Source organism: Vanessa cardui, chromosome 30 (assembly GCF_905220365.1).
Source record: "Vanessa cardui chromosome 30, ilVanCard2.1, whole genome shotgun sequence".
Taxonomy (NCBI): domain Eukaryota; kingdom Metazoa; phylum Arthropoda; class Insecta; order Lepidoptera; family Nymphalidae; genus Vanessa; species Vanessa cardui.
Window position 1 is genome coordinate 5341380 of NC_061152.1, and position 16265 is coordinate 5357644.

The window sequence follows — 16265 nt, forward strand, 5'->3', positions numbered from 1 at the left end:
ATTTACTAATTATATCTAACTAATTAGCGCGTGAGAACGGAGGGAAGCATGTGTTAATGAGAAAAAAGTAGCCTACGTGCCATACTAGATAGTAATCTATCTCTATGCCAAGATTCATTTAGATTTGTAAACAAACCTTAGTCTCGTATTATATACGTTTTGATAATAAATCAGTTACATTGAACACTACCAGGAGTTAATGATTAAAGTAAAGTAACAGCCTGTATCTTTCCCACTGCTGGGCTAAGGCCTCCTCTCCTTTTGAGGAAATGGTTAGGAACATTTTCCACCACGCTGTTCCAATGCGGGTTGGTGGAACGCACATGTGGCAGAATTTCGATCAAATTAGACACATGCAGGTTTCCTCACGATGTTTTCCTTCACCGCCGAGCACGAGATGAATTATAAACACAATTAAGCACATATATATAGTGGTGCTTGCCTGGGTTTGAATCCAAAGTCATCGGTTATGATCCACGCGTTCTTACCACTGTGCCATCTCAGCTCCTTCAATGATTATTATATGTTTATTTATAATACAACATTGTTACACTTGACAACTTATTTCTACTTTTCTTCATACAAAATTCCTGTAACAGTTTCCTCGATACGCCATTTGTTCACAAATCCATAGAGAATAAAGTTCTTGACCAAAAATATCGCGTCAATTTGACTGCCAATTGTTTTTTATTTAGTTTTTCCCCTTTTGAATAGTGTAGTACACCAACATCCAACGCAGAGAAGTCGGTGTGTACTGTCGTGCACATAAAACTGTTGTTTCTGTACCAGAATTCTTTTTGATTGTGCCAAATATGCAGACTCATTAAATTAGAATAGAAATAGAACAGTGCATCTGTGTATACACAGACACGTGACGACCTCTGTGGTCGATTAGTGTGTACACCTTTTTTCATGCATACACCACTCCGAGTCGATGTAGAAAAAGTTCATTCGTTTTCTATGTTGTCTTGGGTCTGGGTATTTGTGGTACAATCGTTACTTTTGATTTTCCATACCACAAGTGCTTTTGCTATTTGCATTTTGATCAGAGTAATGTATGTGATGTTGTCCAATAATAATTTATTAATTTGTTACACACTTGTGCAATAATAATTCTTGCATAAAGGTCTGGTCTTATATATGTGTATAAATTGAGATATACCAAACAATATATATATAAGAATTCACATAAAATAGGGTGATTAACTAATAACATAGCTGATAGCCTCCACTTAAATACAGTAAAGAAACTAAAAATATAAAACTAATTTATTACATAACAAAGTTTCACTTAGTATTGATTTTTAAGTTTTTGTCAATAAAGTAATTTATATAAATTGAAAGTTTGTATTCATTTACCGAGAATTTTAGGATATTGGCTGGAGGACGAGCATTTGGGCCATGTGATGGTATGTAGTCACCACCACCCATAGACAAAGGCCGTGCAAGAAACATTAACCATTCCTTACATTGCTCATGCGCCAGCAACCTTAGGAATTAAGATGTTATGTCACTTGTGCCTGCAGTTAACTAGAAATATGGCTTTTTTTTAAATTTCACTCAAATACTCATAAAAACTGAATGGATTGTTAGTATTTTCACCAATATTTTATAAAATGAACAATAAAAGAAGATAATTTTTTTTTTTTTTGCCTTAAGTTTCCTTGGTGGCAGGCCTTTGTGCAAGCCAGTATTCAAGATTGTTGGGTTCCGGTTTTAAGGCTGAGTGAGCCAGTGTAACTACACACACACATGGGACAGAACACTTTGATGTAAGGAATGGTAAATTTCTCTAACAGTGGTAATGTATTTTAAGTAGAGGTGACCACTTAATATCAGGTATAGTAGTATAATAGTAGGTATAGTGTATTCTGGTCCACCCATAAGGTTATTTAAATTTTTTTGCAGTCTCCATCTCTTGGTACATTCTCTAGGTATCCTGCCTATTTCAAGATTTATATAATTTTCAGTCTCCATGTATCTGAAAATAAAAATACATTGCTTAATAACTACCTCAAATATATGAACAAAAACTTACAATGCAACTAATTTTATAAAACTTGATGTATAGACAAATTTATTGATATATTTCTATCGAGAAAGGTTTAAGAGAATTATCTTGAAAATTTGGAATATAATTTCTTTTTTATGGCTTTGTTTGTGCCTAGAGGGCACAGATAATTTCGCCAATGTCACGTGCAATGGAGAAGACACGATGGAGATTGAACGGTACAGTCGAGATTGCAGGCTTAAATTAATTTTAAGGGCACAATAGTAGTAGACTCTCTGTTAACCCATGAATATAATTTTATTTAAAAGGTGAGAAGACAGCGAAGTATGCCACTTGTGAGTCGTCATCACCGTCAATATACATTGGTAATATAAGAATTATTAATCTAAAGATATTGATTGGATATGTTATGACGCTCTATCAGTAGACATATTATACTCACAGCTTCAGCAATATCAACCCATTCCAAAGCTCTTACTAAATTATCATTTTTAGACGGCTTCTTATCCCAATTCCAGTAATATAATTCTTTAAATCCACCAGCCACCTAAAATTATAATAAAAATTTGGTTCATAGCAAAAAATTTAATGGTTCATCAAAATAAATTATCACAATTGGTAAGCAGAGAATTAGTTTTAATTACGTAATCTAAAAAATTAAAAAAAATCAAATACATTAAGGTATATAAGCATTTAAATATCTTCCAAATATAATGTTACCTCATGATGGACTACTAGGATCAGTTTTTCACAAAAGTCAGATATCAAGTGAAGTAATACGATTCTGTTTCCTTAAATATCATAACTCATACCTGAAATTTACGTTCAGCGTCTTCGGAGAGCGGTCTCTTTGCTTCGGTAAGCACGACTGCTTTATAACCATCTGGTAATTTCATTTTAATACCATCCAAATGGTGACCACGAAAGGTTGCTGATAATTCTGTTATAATATTATAACTTGTCATTAAATTGTGTAACATGTATGTGTTGTGGCAATATTAAATCGTTAAGTTTGTTTATTTCTAAAGAGATCCTACATCATAATCCATAGTAATGATTTCTTGCAAGATCCCAGATTAGTATATTTTATTTCATTTAAAAGTATACGCAAGTCTACTCTATCATATCCACTAAAGATGATCTAAAGTCATTAGATATATTTATAATCATATATTTTTAAAGTTATTAATTAAATAGAATATTTTTACCTTCTTCGTTTTCCGTTACGTAGGGCTCGAAATATTTCTTTACATTAGCGGGGCCATCTTCTTCAATTTTACAAGGTATATAATGGACGCGTTGCTCGAAAACTTGTTGGTTTTCACTTTTGTTTAAATTATTTTCAACTTGTATCGACATTTTCAAAATATTAAATTAAATATAGCGAATTGCAATGATGTTAATGGTTGTCGTTTCCCGCCTCCCGGCAAGTTTTTAAACGGTGACAATGACAACAGATAAACACAAATGAATAGACATCACAGTTATAAATTTACAATTAACAATATTTACCATGCCAGAATATAGGGAGAAATTACAATTTTGGCCTCTTGCAGTATAAATTTTATTTATAAATTTTACGGTTTAAATTTTAAGATGCTCAAATTATGTATGATATACGTTTTAATATCTTAGTTAGCTAACAACATTTTTAATTAAATTTACCGCAACACATATATACCTACAGTAAAATTATTTATTATATTTTGAATTAATTTCAAAAATATAATTTAGTATAAAATGATATTAAAAAATAAATAAAAATGGCAATGTTAGCAAGTTGCCATAGCAAATATTATCGATTCAAAATTCGGAAAGTTATAATTATGTCAAAATATTTCATCAGCCGAAGTGGGGATTTCAAAGATATTTCATAATATGCACAACAATTTCTATATTGTGTAATTGTAACAGCTAACTCTTAGCCGGGCGCGTTAAAGACACATTTATCCGAAGTTCCTGTCACAAAATCGATACTCATAGTATTGTGCTTATTTCATTGTTGTTTGTACAGTTGAAAATATTATTGTTTTTGTTACGTCATTGTAAATAGTTTGGCAGCGGTTTGGCTTGTGTACAATTTGTTTATTCACTTGAATCGTGTTGGTGAGAGCAATAGGTTTAATGTGACCTTGAACCCAGATCAAAACAGCTGTTAAGTGTAAGTACGTTGGAACTATTTTAAGAACATTTTTAAAATTCATTTTTAAGGTCTTGGTCTTGATTCTAATTAGAAAAAAAAAATTGAAGTGCTTTTTTGTTTATTGTTTTTTTTTTTAATTACATTCGTAATCAGTTTCTATTCATGCATTTTTACAAAAGAAACTGTTTATCGTTTTGTAACCTTATAACCTTGAGTCATATATAGTTTCTTTGTTTCTTCACAAATATAATACAAAATAATGATTGATTCACGACATTTAATTCAATTTATTTTCATTCTTTATATAATTATGTGCAATTAAATTATTGGAAAGCTGAACACATTTCTTCCATTGTTTACTTAATATAAACAACATTAAAAACAAAGCTTAAAAATGACTGAATAATTGATTATATAACTATTCATAATGGTGTAAATAATATTATATAAAATAAACTTTTTTAATTAACTTCTCATGATTGCACAATTTTCTTATCTTATTTTCTTCATGGTGAAATACAAATTAGGCGATGATATGGTAGGTTGTTACCTTAATGAGCACTATAAAAAATGCATTTGTCATTTCATAGCTAAATTTGGAATTGAATGCCTTGATTACTTATAAGTGCAACTAAGTAAGTCTGCCCCTGTTCAGGTCTATTTATATGTCAGTTTCCCAAATTACCTTTCAATAATTGATGGGCTAACACACATAAATAACTTTCAAATATATTATATTAATTTAATAAGTTATAATTATGCATAAAGTTTTTTTTTTTTTGGCAGAATATTATATGCTCGAATAGCAAACCGAAAAAAAAAAAAGTTTTTCAAAATTAGAAACAAATTTATACCATTACTATTTGAGTCATTACTTATAATATTATATTTATAAACATATTTGATTGTATACATACAGAAAGATAAAATTTTTACTTTATCTTATTTAATCTGTTGTGATTAAAAAATATATTAAATGCCGTAAAGGTTATCTGTTGTGATTATTTTGATAAAAAATTTTTCCATTTCCGTTCATTTCTTAAAAAAAAAAATTTAATATGCGGTCAAACTTACTGATGGTGAGTGGTGACCACTGCTCGTAGACATTGATGCTGTTAGAAATATTTACCATTGGTTATGTCACCAATGCGTCCCTAACCTTAGAAGCTAGAAGTTATTCCCCCGGCTTACTGTTGTTACACTGTAGATTATGTATTGCTGTTTGCGGTAGAATAACTAATGAGTGATGAGTCTTAAGGGTACATACCCAGGATGAAACTCATCCCTACTACCAAAAATTTTTCATAGTCAAATGGAAAGTTGTAGATTTATGTTTTTATATAGATTTTATTTGATAATTACATGAATAACCCTTGAATAGCATCAAATATGTTGTAGTTGACAGTGTAAAAACTGTGTTTATTGGACAAAGGTGACAACTTACGAGGTGGCTGCTTTTTACTGAATGCAATGCATACCAAAATAATACTTTTTTACAATATTTGTGTGTCTGTCTCTCTGTTTTTTACTGCTAATCTCCGGAACGGCTAGACCGATTTTTACAAGAATTCCACTGGCAGAAAGCTGATGTAATAAGGTATAACTTAGGCGTCAATATCAACTATTATATTAAATTCAAACGCGCAAAAAGTCGCAGGCATATCTCATCTATAATATTACGTAAAATAACATTTTAGGAACGTCAAAAATAAATACAGAAATTGGCAATATACCATTTAAAAAAAAATCAAAACCAATGCCAGAAATGTAAGGTATGGTGCCAAAACAATTTAATAAGTTTTTTTTTTCCAAAAATAGAATTAATAACTCGTAATATTTGTTTGCAAACGTAATAACACGAAATATTTAGACCCGAGTTTGTTCCGGTTAATCTCTGGAACTGAAAGAGCTGAGTTGGCCTAGTGGTTAGAACGCATGCATCATAACCGATGATTTCGGGTTCAAATCCAGGCAAGCACCACTATATATATGTGCTTAATTTGTGTTTATAATTCATCTCGTGCTCGGCGTTGAAGGAAAACATCGTAAGGAAACCTGCATGTGTCTAATTCGATCGAAATTCTGCCACATGTGCATTCCACCAACCCGCATTGGAACAGCGTGGTAGAATATGTTCCAAACTCTCACTTTAGTGGAAGAGGAGGCCTTATCCCAGCAGTGGGAAATTTACAGGCCGTTACTTTACTTTAATCTCAAGAACGGTTGGACCGATTTTTACGGGATTTTCACTGGCATATAGCTGATGCAATAAGGAGCAACTTTGGCTTCGTACTTATTTTAGAAATATACATACAAATTAAGCTTAACTCAAACGCCCATGAAGTCCCGGGTTTAGAGTTTAATTATATATAATCATTTTGTAAATAATTATAAATAATTAAATTAAATCTTATTTCTACTATGACGAACTGACACGAAGCTCGGTATTTACACTAATTAATACCAGAATTAACCAGATTAATTATACATTTATGAAAATAAGTCTTATTAAAACCAGTTTTTTTTCTGCTTTCATCGTGTCATTGACCTCTATTTCAAGTTATATATTTAGTAACAAGCCGTTTATTCTTATTTACACAAAATAAATCATGGGACTCGAAGCAGCGCCTACCAGTTTCAATGTAAGCCATCAAAATCGATCCATTCGATTAGAAGTTCAGTGACATGTACACATATGGAAGTATTATGTAAAGAATTGCGCTCACGGAGGCGTGAAAAATCATAGTTGAAGCTTATAAAGATAAGGAGTGTAATAATATATTTATATGCGTTACAAATACATTATAACACATAATTTTAAAATTTATGTTCATATTATTGTCAAGACATGCGATTTCTTTTTTAAATTTTCCTCGAAGGCACAGATTATTTCGCCAATGTTATGTAGGTTGGATAATACACGAAAGAGATCGGTTGGTTGAGGAAACAAACTCAATTAGATTTTGAAGACTAGCATAGCAATTTTCTTGTTAGTCCTTAACCTAGAACACAAACATTGAGGGCTAATATTAAGGTTCATTAAGTAATTGTTAGTTCTATATATCCTAAGATATACCACAAATATTTATAAAAAAAAGTGGACTAAACACACGTCAATAAACACTCAACATTTATAGGGCAAGGGACTTTAAGGGATGTCGTAGATGGGGCGAAGAAGTTTAGGACAAATGAACAGGGTATGGGTCGCGAAATTTTTATCTAGGATGTCAAATTAATACCCTACGCAGACTTCGACAATTTTGTTTTTTTTTTATCGTAGTAATGGCAAGGTTTTATCAGACTGAGCCTCATTATATTTATTACATTCAAATAGGTGCGACTTATTATTTAATTAAGACCTCGACCAATAACATCGCGTCATTTCAATGTCAAAATAATCATTTTTCTCTTTTCCTGCGCCTAGCATTGGGCATACCTTTCGTTTTGAAACGCGGCTTACAGTAATATCGAAATATCAGAAATCGACACGTAATAAATAAAATTTTAACAAAAAGAAAAACCGACTTCAAACAAAACAGTATTTTAAAACAAATTAAAATGCACTAAAAAGTAATAAAAATAATTGCATATTTAAGATATTTTTGAGAGTCCTCCTAGGTAAAATGAAATGAAAAATATTAGACTACTTAAAAGTCGATTTACGATTATATAACGTAGTTATAGTTATTGTTATATTTGGAGCCGGTGTCAGCCACAGGCACACGCTTCAACAATCAAAAGAAAGAAGCGATACGAGCCTCTTGATTGACCTAGTATAATATCGTATAAAAGGTAATTTGTAAGAAACATTTCTTAAAGTATTCTCGTATTGTTTTTTGATAGGTATAGTATAGGGTTGGCTGACACCGACTCCAAGTATAGCAATAATTATAACTACATTATATAATCGTAAATCGACTTTTAAGTAGTCTAATATTTTTCATTTCATTTTACCTAGGAGGACTCTCAAAAATATCTTAAATATGCAATTATTTTTATTACTTTTTAGTGCATTTTAATTTGTTTTAAAATACTGTTTTGTTTGAAGTCGGTTTTTCTTTTTGTTAAAATTTTATTTATTTTTTGATTTTAAGTGAGGCTGATGTACACTAACATTTTTTTCTTAATATGGATATATTAAGCGTGCCGTTTATATGAATCAGAAACTACTTCAGGAACAATTTCAAAAGAAACTTTCGAATAAAGCAAAAATAGACTTTCGAAAATGCGGCTTGAATACGTCATGCGGCATAAACTACAAGGTACCACCCTTCAATGAGCTGTAATCGACCTCAGTAAAATAACTTTGCAAAAGAGCTATTCGTATGCTATGTCATACATCATATGACATCACATCATATACACAAAATTTAATGAAAGACAGAAAGAAATTCTGCCCCAAATCGCACCCTAACTGTAAGCCGTTTAGGAGTTCCGTCAATACATAGTATAAAACAAAGTCGCTTTCTTTGTCCCTATATCTTTAAAACTACGCAACGGATTTTGATGCGTTTTTTTTTAATAGATAGTGTAATTCAAGGGGAAGGTTTGTGTATATAATAAATGAACAATATAGTAAAGAAACACTGACAATTTTAGAAGTTTGCAATGTGATGTCGTAAATAAACAAATTCTTTAGTACATTTAGTATCAGTATTGCACCCGTGAGAAGTCGGGGCGGGTCGCTAGTTGATTATAATATTCGATTATGACAATTACATGAACATAACCACGTTCCGGAAGGTGATTCAAATATCCAAGTAACCCATAAATAAAAGATTCGACCGAGTATTGCTAACGTGCTCCTCAGAATTGTTCCGTTCCCTCCCGTTCCCTTAATTTGTCATGGATCCTGTGCTCAGAACCTTACCAAACTTTCACCAAACTACCCTTAAAGTATATCCTTTATAATAAAAAAAGAATCATCGAAATTGGTTAACGTGATTTTGAGTTATTCACCTATTTGTCGCGCATATACATAATGCAAATTTAAGACTTATGTCGTTTTCATACGGATACCATCATCGGAAAAAAATTAAAAAAAAATGGGACCCCACGGGAAGCACTACCTTTCAAACAAAAAAAAAATTATCAAAATCGGTCCACCCAGTAAAAAGTTATGAGGTAACAAACATAAAAAAAAAAAAAAAAAAAAAAAAATACAGACGAATTGATAACCTCCTCCTTTTTGAAGTCGGTTGAAAACGCGTTATGTGCCCATATTTCCCTCTCTTTCCTTTCTATTCCTGTCTCTTTCTACATTATACTATTATGTGTTATTGCTTTCATTCGAAAAATTTTAATAAGATTTCTATTTCTTTTCAATTAATTATTCCGAAACGTTGCGGATATTATTTTTTGGTTATTATTTCTAAATAGTGTCCAAGGAGGTGTCTCACGACATTTTTCTATTTAAAATTAATTGGAGATTGTCTCATAAGGCCGCTCTAAAATTTATTTGTTTATTGAAAGTATTTATTTTAATTAACAGACAAACATGGATTCGTTCTTCAGCCTCTTCGATCCGTCAGATGGCAATACGAACAAACAGAATAACAAGAAAAGACATAAAAACGATCAAGAAAATGTAAGGAAGAACCCAGACGCACCCAAAGGTACGACTATTTCACTAATTTCTTAAAACCTTGTCTAACCTCACCTTAAGTTCAAAGTTCAATGTTACCATAGAAAAAAAAGTTTTTAATATTATAATTTGATTTTTTAAAGAAATTCACCGTCGAATCTTATCGAAATTTAATTAGAGCAATAAAAATAATCTCTCCCATTAAGGAGGGTTTGGAATGTATTCCACCACGCTGCACAATGCGGGTTCGTGGAATGCACATGTGGCAGAATTTCGATGAAATTAAACACATGCAGGTTTCCTCACGATGTTTTCCTTCACCGCCGAGCACGAGATGAATTGTAAACACAAATTAAGCACATGGGTATTCAGTAATGCTTGCCTGGTCTTGAACCCGCAAATTAAGATGCACCTATTTTAACCACTGAGCCATCTCGAATTGTTGCTACCTTAGTATGATTCTATTGAAGTTCTCTTTCGAACAGGGAGACGGAGAGGTCGCCGTTCCCAGGGGAAGAATGAAACTCTACCAGAAGAATCCTCGTTCTTGTGTGAACCGGATCTCAGCACGGAGATATTAGTTAAGGACTACAGCTACATTGAGAACTACATAGAAGTGAATAGGAGGGATGAAGGTTGGTCTGATCTATACATATAAAAAAATTGGAGTGTCTGTTTGTAATATTAAAATAGCCGCTTTTCACTAAATCCATTTGCATTTAAAAAAAAATCTGTCTGCTTCTCTGTTTGTTTGTTTGTTCCGACTATTCTCTAGAACGGCGGAAACAATTTTGACGGGACTTTCACCGGCAGATAGTAGTGATGTAATAAGGAATAACTTACTTTTATTTTAGAATTATATATAATTAATAATAAGGTCAAGCTTCAAAGTCTGTTTCTGCAAGCTCCGTGATGATTTTCAAAGATTTATGGGACTGTTTTTTAAGCATGTGATGTCACGAATTTAGTCAGTTGTTGATAAATTGTATGGTTTTAAGGATAAATGCAACAAAATAGGTGGGCGTGAGTCCCCTCTTTGGGTACTGAAAACAGTACCCAAAGAGGAAAATGAGAAAGTTCATGTCCAAAAATATTACTGGCAATTTATTTCTTCATCATCAATGTAACATAATTTCCAGATACAAAAGAAGACGAGAAGAAGCCACGCAGAAGAAACTCGGGCCGCAAGAACAGACGCAAGAAGAATAAAATATCGCCAGCGAAAGATGTTCCGAGCCCAGCGTGGCAGACCGGTCCGTCGGAGCCACCGGAGACCTTGAACAATCAGTCGTCAATACCGAAGATCTGTGATGAGAAGATTGGCAAAAACGTCAACGATCTGAAATCGGAAGACGATTTTAAGAAGAATAAGAGAAAACCGTTCAATGATGATGAGGATGCGACCAGGAGTGGAGCGAAGTTTGCCGATCGTGTCTACAACGTGATCGACAAGCTGGAGAAAGTAAGGATCAAAGACGACATGTATCTGGCTGGTGACTTCAATTCTGAGGATCTGGAGAGTGACTTCTTCTACAGCTCTGATGATATGGAGGATTTCTGTGATGATACGTGAGTCAGGTTTTTAATTTAAAAATAAAAAATAAAAAAAATTATAATTAAAAAAAAATGTTCCTTTTCATGAAAATTAAATTAAAAAAAAATTTGGGAGTCGAGATGGCCCAGTGGTTAGAACGCATGCATCTTAACCGATGATTACGGGTTCAAACCCAGGCAAGCACCGCTGATTCATGTGCTTAAATTGTCTTTATAATTCATCTCGTGCTCAGCGGTAAAGGAAAACATTGTGAGGAAACCTGCATGTGACAAATTTCATAGAAATTCTGCCACATGTATATTCCACCAACCCGCATTGGAACAGCGTGGTGGAAAATGTTCCAAAACCTTCTCCTCAAAGGGAGAGGAGGCCTTTAGCCCAGCAGTGGGAATTTACAGGCTGTTGTTGTTGTTTTGATGCCCAGTAATTAGAACGCGTGCATCTTAACCGATAATTTCGCATGTGTCTAATTTCATCGAAATTCTCCCACTTGTGTATTCCACCAACCCATTGGAGCAGTGTGGTGGAATATGTTCCAAACCCTCTCCTTAATAGGAAGGAGGCCTTAGCCCAGCAGTGAGGAATTTACAGGTTGTTACTGTTACTGATAACTGTAATTAAATTTTTGGTAAGAACTTTTTGGTAAAATTTTTCGTCTTTAAAATTGAGCGCACTTTAATTTGTATGAAATACGTATAAATACTGTGATAAGCTGGAAAAGTCATCCAGATATTGGATTGACTGACTCGACTTTCTAGATCTCTTTAGAACAACAATTGCAGTATTCATGTACAGTCGGGGTAAGAAAAGGTTCGTCACCTTAAGATCTATTTTCGTGTGCTCAGTGCGAGCGATAATCTGCTTTACCGATCGAGAATGACATATTGCGTCGCAGTGATTTGATGTGTAGATTCAAAAGGTACTAAGAGTTTAAGACTTGATAAAGGAATGAATTTGAAAACTGACGTACGTTTTATTACTCTGACCGTACCAGGAGATCATAAATGCTAAGAATGTGTTTTCTACCGACTAGTCTAACTTCCAATCGCAAAGTTATTTTGATGTAAATCATTTGACGGACAACTAACGATATGCCCTTTCGCCTTCAGAACATCCGATGCTGATGACTCTGGCGACGAGTGCTACGGGAGCCTGCCGCCGGAGCCTCGATTCGGCAACGTCGAGTACAAACTGCAACTTGTATCGCCGTGCGAAAGGCGCTTCCAGCATCTAGTGACGCAGGTGAGAAGGTGGAAGGTGAAATTTCAACTTTAAGGAAGGGAATTTGGGAGTGGGTAGCTGGGAAATGGGAGGGGTAACTATGTACGAATTTTACCTCATTTTAGTCTAAATGAAGTAAAGTTCTTACTATTCCGTGGATCTCTCAACTACCCAACTAACTCCCTGCCACCGTTAGATGGTATCTGGTATATGGTATATTTATGTATATGGTCTGTCCATATGTATGCTTAGATATTCAAAATTACGCAACGGATTTTGATGGGGTTTTTATTATTAAATAGAGCGATTCGAGAGAGAGGTTTTTGTATACAATGCACGGACAATATAGTAAAGAAACACTGACAATTTTAGAAGTTTCATATGTGATGCGATAATAAACAAAATTTGTATTATAGCATATTTAGTTTCAATATTGTACCCGTGCAAAGCCAGAGCGGGTTGCTTGTTAGAAAAGAAACTAATTAACCAGCTTAATCAATCGACATCGATCAGTAACAGTCTCATTAGTATGTCGTCCGCTATGCCCGCAGCTGAAGTGGCGTCTGCGCTCGGGCGGCGGCGCGGCGGTGTACGTTGTGGGCGTGCGCGACTGCGGAGCGCTGCGCGGATTGCGAGCGGGCCCGCTACGCGCGTCACTCCGCGCACTGCGGGAGATGGCCCGCGCGCTGGGCGCCGTGCTCGTGTCCGCGCGTGCCCGTCGCGTGGCGCCCTCTCGCGCCGTCGCCGAGGTCTACATCCGCAAGGTGAGACCGTCTACGACGACGACCTCCGTGGTAGAGCGGTGCGTACGCCGGTTTTCATGGGTACGCCACTCTGAGGTCCCGGGTTCGATTCCCGGCCGAGTCGATGTAGATTACCATTAGTTTTCTAAGTTGTCTTGGGTCTGGGTGTTTGTAGTACCGTCGTTACTTCTGATTTTCCATATCACAAGTGCTTCAGCTACTTACTTTGGAATCAGAGTAATGTGTGTGATGTTGTCTCATATTTATAAATTATAATATTAGTCTACCCATACCATAAATGCATGCGTCGTCCGTTTTTGTAGCCTATAACAACAGGCCATATTGTATACTACCTGATCCCGCAACTGCTAGAGCGTTTGAATTTAACATAACGCGCGCGCCGTCGCCGAGGTCTACATCCGCAAGGTGAGACCGGCCATATTGTATACCTGTTCCCGTGACTTGAAGGGTGTTTAAATTTAACAGAAGTCGTTTTTGTAGCCTTTTTTTACGCTGGAAAAACGCTTTACACGCTTCCCCCATGAAATGGAAAGTGGGGGGGTGTGTGGGACTCCCCGGTTTCCTGGACGCCGAGTGCGCCCAGGCCCACCGGGTTTACCCACTAAAAAACCAGCGGTACCCTCTCCGTCTTTCGGCGGGCGCCACGGGATCGCTTACGCATGCTACTGTGACGCTGTTTTTGTAGCCTATGTCAGCTACTAAATCAAATATCTACCAGTGAAAGTACCGTCAGAATCGGTCCAGCCGTTTCAGGCAACAACAAGCAACAACAGCCTGTAAATTCCCACTGCTAGGCTAAAGGCCTCCTCTCCTCTCTCTTTCCACCGCGTTGACCCAATGCGGGTTGGTGGAATACACATGTGGCAGAATTTGTCACATGCAGATTTCCTCACGATGTTTTCCTTCATTTGCATTAAGCACATGAATCAGCGGTGCTTGCCTGGGTTTGAACCCGCAATCATCGGTTAAGATGCTCGCGTTCTAACCACTGGGCCATCTCGACTCCTAATTGTAGCCTATGTTAGCTACTAAATCAGATATCTGCCAGTAAAAGTACCGTCAGAATCGGATCAGCTTCTTCAGGGATTACTTTGAATAGACATATAGATGGACAAAAACTTGGTATATGTACCGTGTATGAATACATATTATGTATTTAATAGAAAGCGGTTGTTTTAATATTACAAACAGACACTCCAATTTTATTATGTGTATAGGTACAGTTTACACAATATAAGTTTGCCGCTCTGATACCGATGGTTCGGGAAGACTAGCAGTACGGTTGCCAAAAAAAGTGATAAGAGGGGACAAAAGTTTAATAATGATAAAACTTCAATTGTTTCCCAGTTAGCGGACACGCAGCAAAGCGTCGAGCTACGGGTCGCGGTTATGGGAGCGAACGAAGCCGGCAAGTCGACACTCATTGGCGTTTTAACTCAAGGTACTTATACTAGCGGCAAGATACGATGGCCGTTTTGACACATTAAAAAAGTGATGTGAAATGAAAATTTATTATCGATATAATATTAAAATCTTTGTTTTTCGCAAGTCATTTCATTCAAGTTTTTGTTGCAAAGTATAAAATAAGTTTAAGTAATATTCGAACGAAATCAATTTAAATCAAAAATTGGAATTAGAATGAATAACTTTATAAACACATTACATACAAGAAATAAATTGATACAAAAAAGAAACCAAAAACACTAGTGGCTATATTTAATCGGAGTCGTCCATACTGCTGCTTTCACTCTCACTGCTATCGTCACTCACATTAATTATAAATACATTTTCTAAAATATTATCTATTTTCACATTTATTTCATAATCGTTAAAAAGTTATCTTCACGGTATCCTAACATTTGTAGTTTAGACACATTTTCACATTCGATAAATTTTATGACAAACTGCACGTCACTATTGACAATTAAATACGAAACTTCATGAGCGGGCAAACGTTAAAACGGCCATCATAGCGTGCCGCTACTATATCGTTTATTATCATTTATTATAGTAGTCGCCCGCGACTCTGCTTGCGTTTTAGGATGTTGGTTGTTTTAGCCAAAGTAATGGCGCTAAGTATCACATGCTAAAGTGGTCTGTTGCTCTTTCAAGGTCAATTCACTAAGCCGAATTCCATGTAATTTGTAAAGCAAGCTTGACCTACATAGGCTTTTTTTGCCTAACAAATTACCAAACAAAGGAGCCTATGTCCTTTCTTGGAGTCTGTTTGCTTCATACCAAATTTCATCATTTGGTTCAACGGTTTGGTCATGGAAGAGCTACAGACGGATAGAATGACTTTGGGATTTATAATAATAATATAGACTATCATGTTTGAATCTATAGTAATTATTAACTTATACATACATTATTATTTTATTATTAGGCTGTATAACTAAAAGTCTTTGCTATATATTCCATGTTAGACAATTAAGATTTTACTTGTCAGAAATATCCGTTGACAATTCACTCCTAAGATTTAAGTTCTTATCTTTCTTGGTTAATAAACATGCAATAAACTAAATATTATTGCTGTTTGAAGGTAAGTACCTACTCCGATGTTGTTGCAAAAAGTCTTACCACAAAGGAAATAATTTAGGCGGAATAGTATCGTATTATTTATAAATAGTATTATTTATAATAATTCATAGCTACAAAGCTATGACATATTAATATGTCTTAATAGTCACGTTATTTAATACAACTATTTAAATTAATATATCCTTCTTGGAAGTCAACAGGTAATAACTCCGCGCTTTTGTTGTATCGAATAATATGCCTTTTCTACCAATGTATTTTTTTACAAACGATTTGAATTTACTAAACGGCAAAGTTAAAAATGTCTGCGGAATTTTGTTATAGAATCGGATACCTTGCCCCAAGAAGGATTTATTGACTTTGCGGAGTCGGAAACTTTGCGTTATAAGCTTATCCTTACTCCTAGTGCACATACAATGATCATCACTGATTTTATCAAAGTGATCAAT

General features: G+C 34.8%; 2 protein-coding genes across 2 annotated transcripts in view; one reads left to right on the plus strand and one right to left on the minus strand.

Annotated features, from left to right (window-relative positions):
* Positions 1 to 1656: 1656 nt before the first annotated feature.
* LOC124542221 (ribonuclease H2 subunit C) lies at positions 1657 to 3458 on the minus strand. Its single transcript, XM_047120168.1, has 4 exons — positions 3220 to 3458; positions 2824 to 2951; positions 2454 to 2558; positions 1657 to 1981 (listed from the first exon to the last, which is right to left on the minus strand). The coding sequence occupies exons 1-4, from the start codon at positions 3368 to 3370 to the stop codon at positions 1967 to 1969; spliced, it is 399 nt and encodes a 132-aa protein (XP_046976124.1). The 5' UTR covers positions 3371 to 3458; the 3' UTR covers positions 1657 to 1966.
* A 357-nt stretch (positions 3459 to 3815) lies between these two features.
* LOC124542174 (GTP-binding protein 2-like) overlaps positions 3816 to 16265 on the plus strand; it is a 29658-nt gene continuing 17208 nt past the window's right edge. Inside the window, exons 1-7 of the mRNA XM_047120110.1 lie at positions 3816 to 4172; positions 9646 to 9769; positions 10224 to 10373; positions 10878 to 11307; positions 12403 to 12535; positions 13066 to 13278; positions 14626 to 14719. Coding sequence (XP_046976066.1) covers positions 9652 to 9769; positions 10224 to 10373; positions 10878 to 11307; positions 12403 to 12535; positions 13066 to 13278; positions 14626 to 14719 — 1138 coding nt within the window. The 5' untranslated portion in view covers positions 3816 to 4172; positions 9646 to 9651. The remainder of the gene's footprint in view (positions 4173 to 9645; positions 9770 to 10223; positions 10374 to 10877; positions 11308 to 12402; positions 12536 to 13065; positions 13279 to 14625; positions 14720 to 16265) is intronic.

Bases quoted from the DNA above. Each gene is read 5' to 3' on its own strand.
- LOC124542221 (XM_047120168.1), bottom strand. From the start codon at position 3,370: ATGTCGATACAAGTTGAAAATAATTTAAACAAAAGTGAAAACCAACAA. The intron at 2,952-3,219 runs GTAAAAATATTC...ATATTATAACAG, and splicing joins CGTAACGGAAAACGAAGAAG to AATTATCAGCAACCTTTCGT. The intron at 2,559-2,823 runs GTATGAGTTATG...TTATAATTTTAG, and splicing joins ACGCTGAACGTAAATTTCAG to GTGGCTGGTGGATTTAAAGA.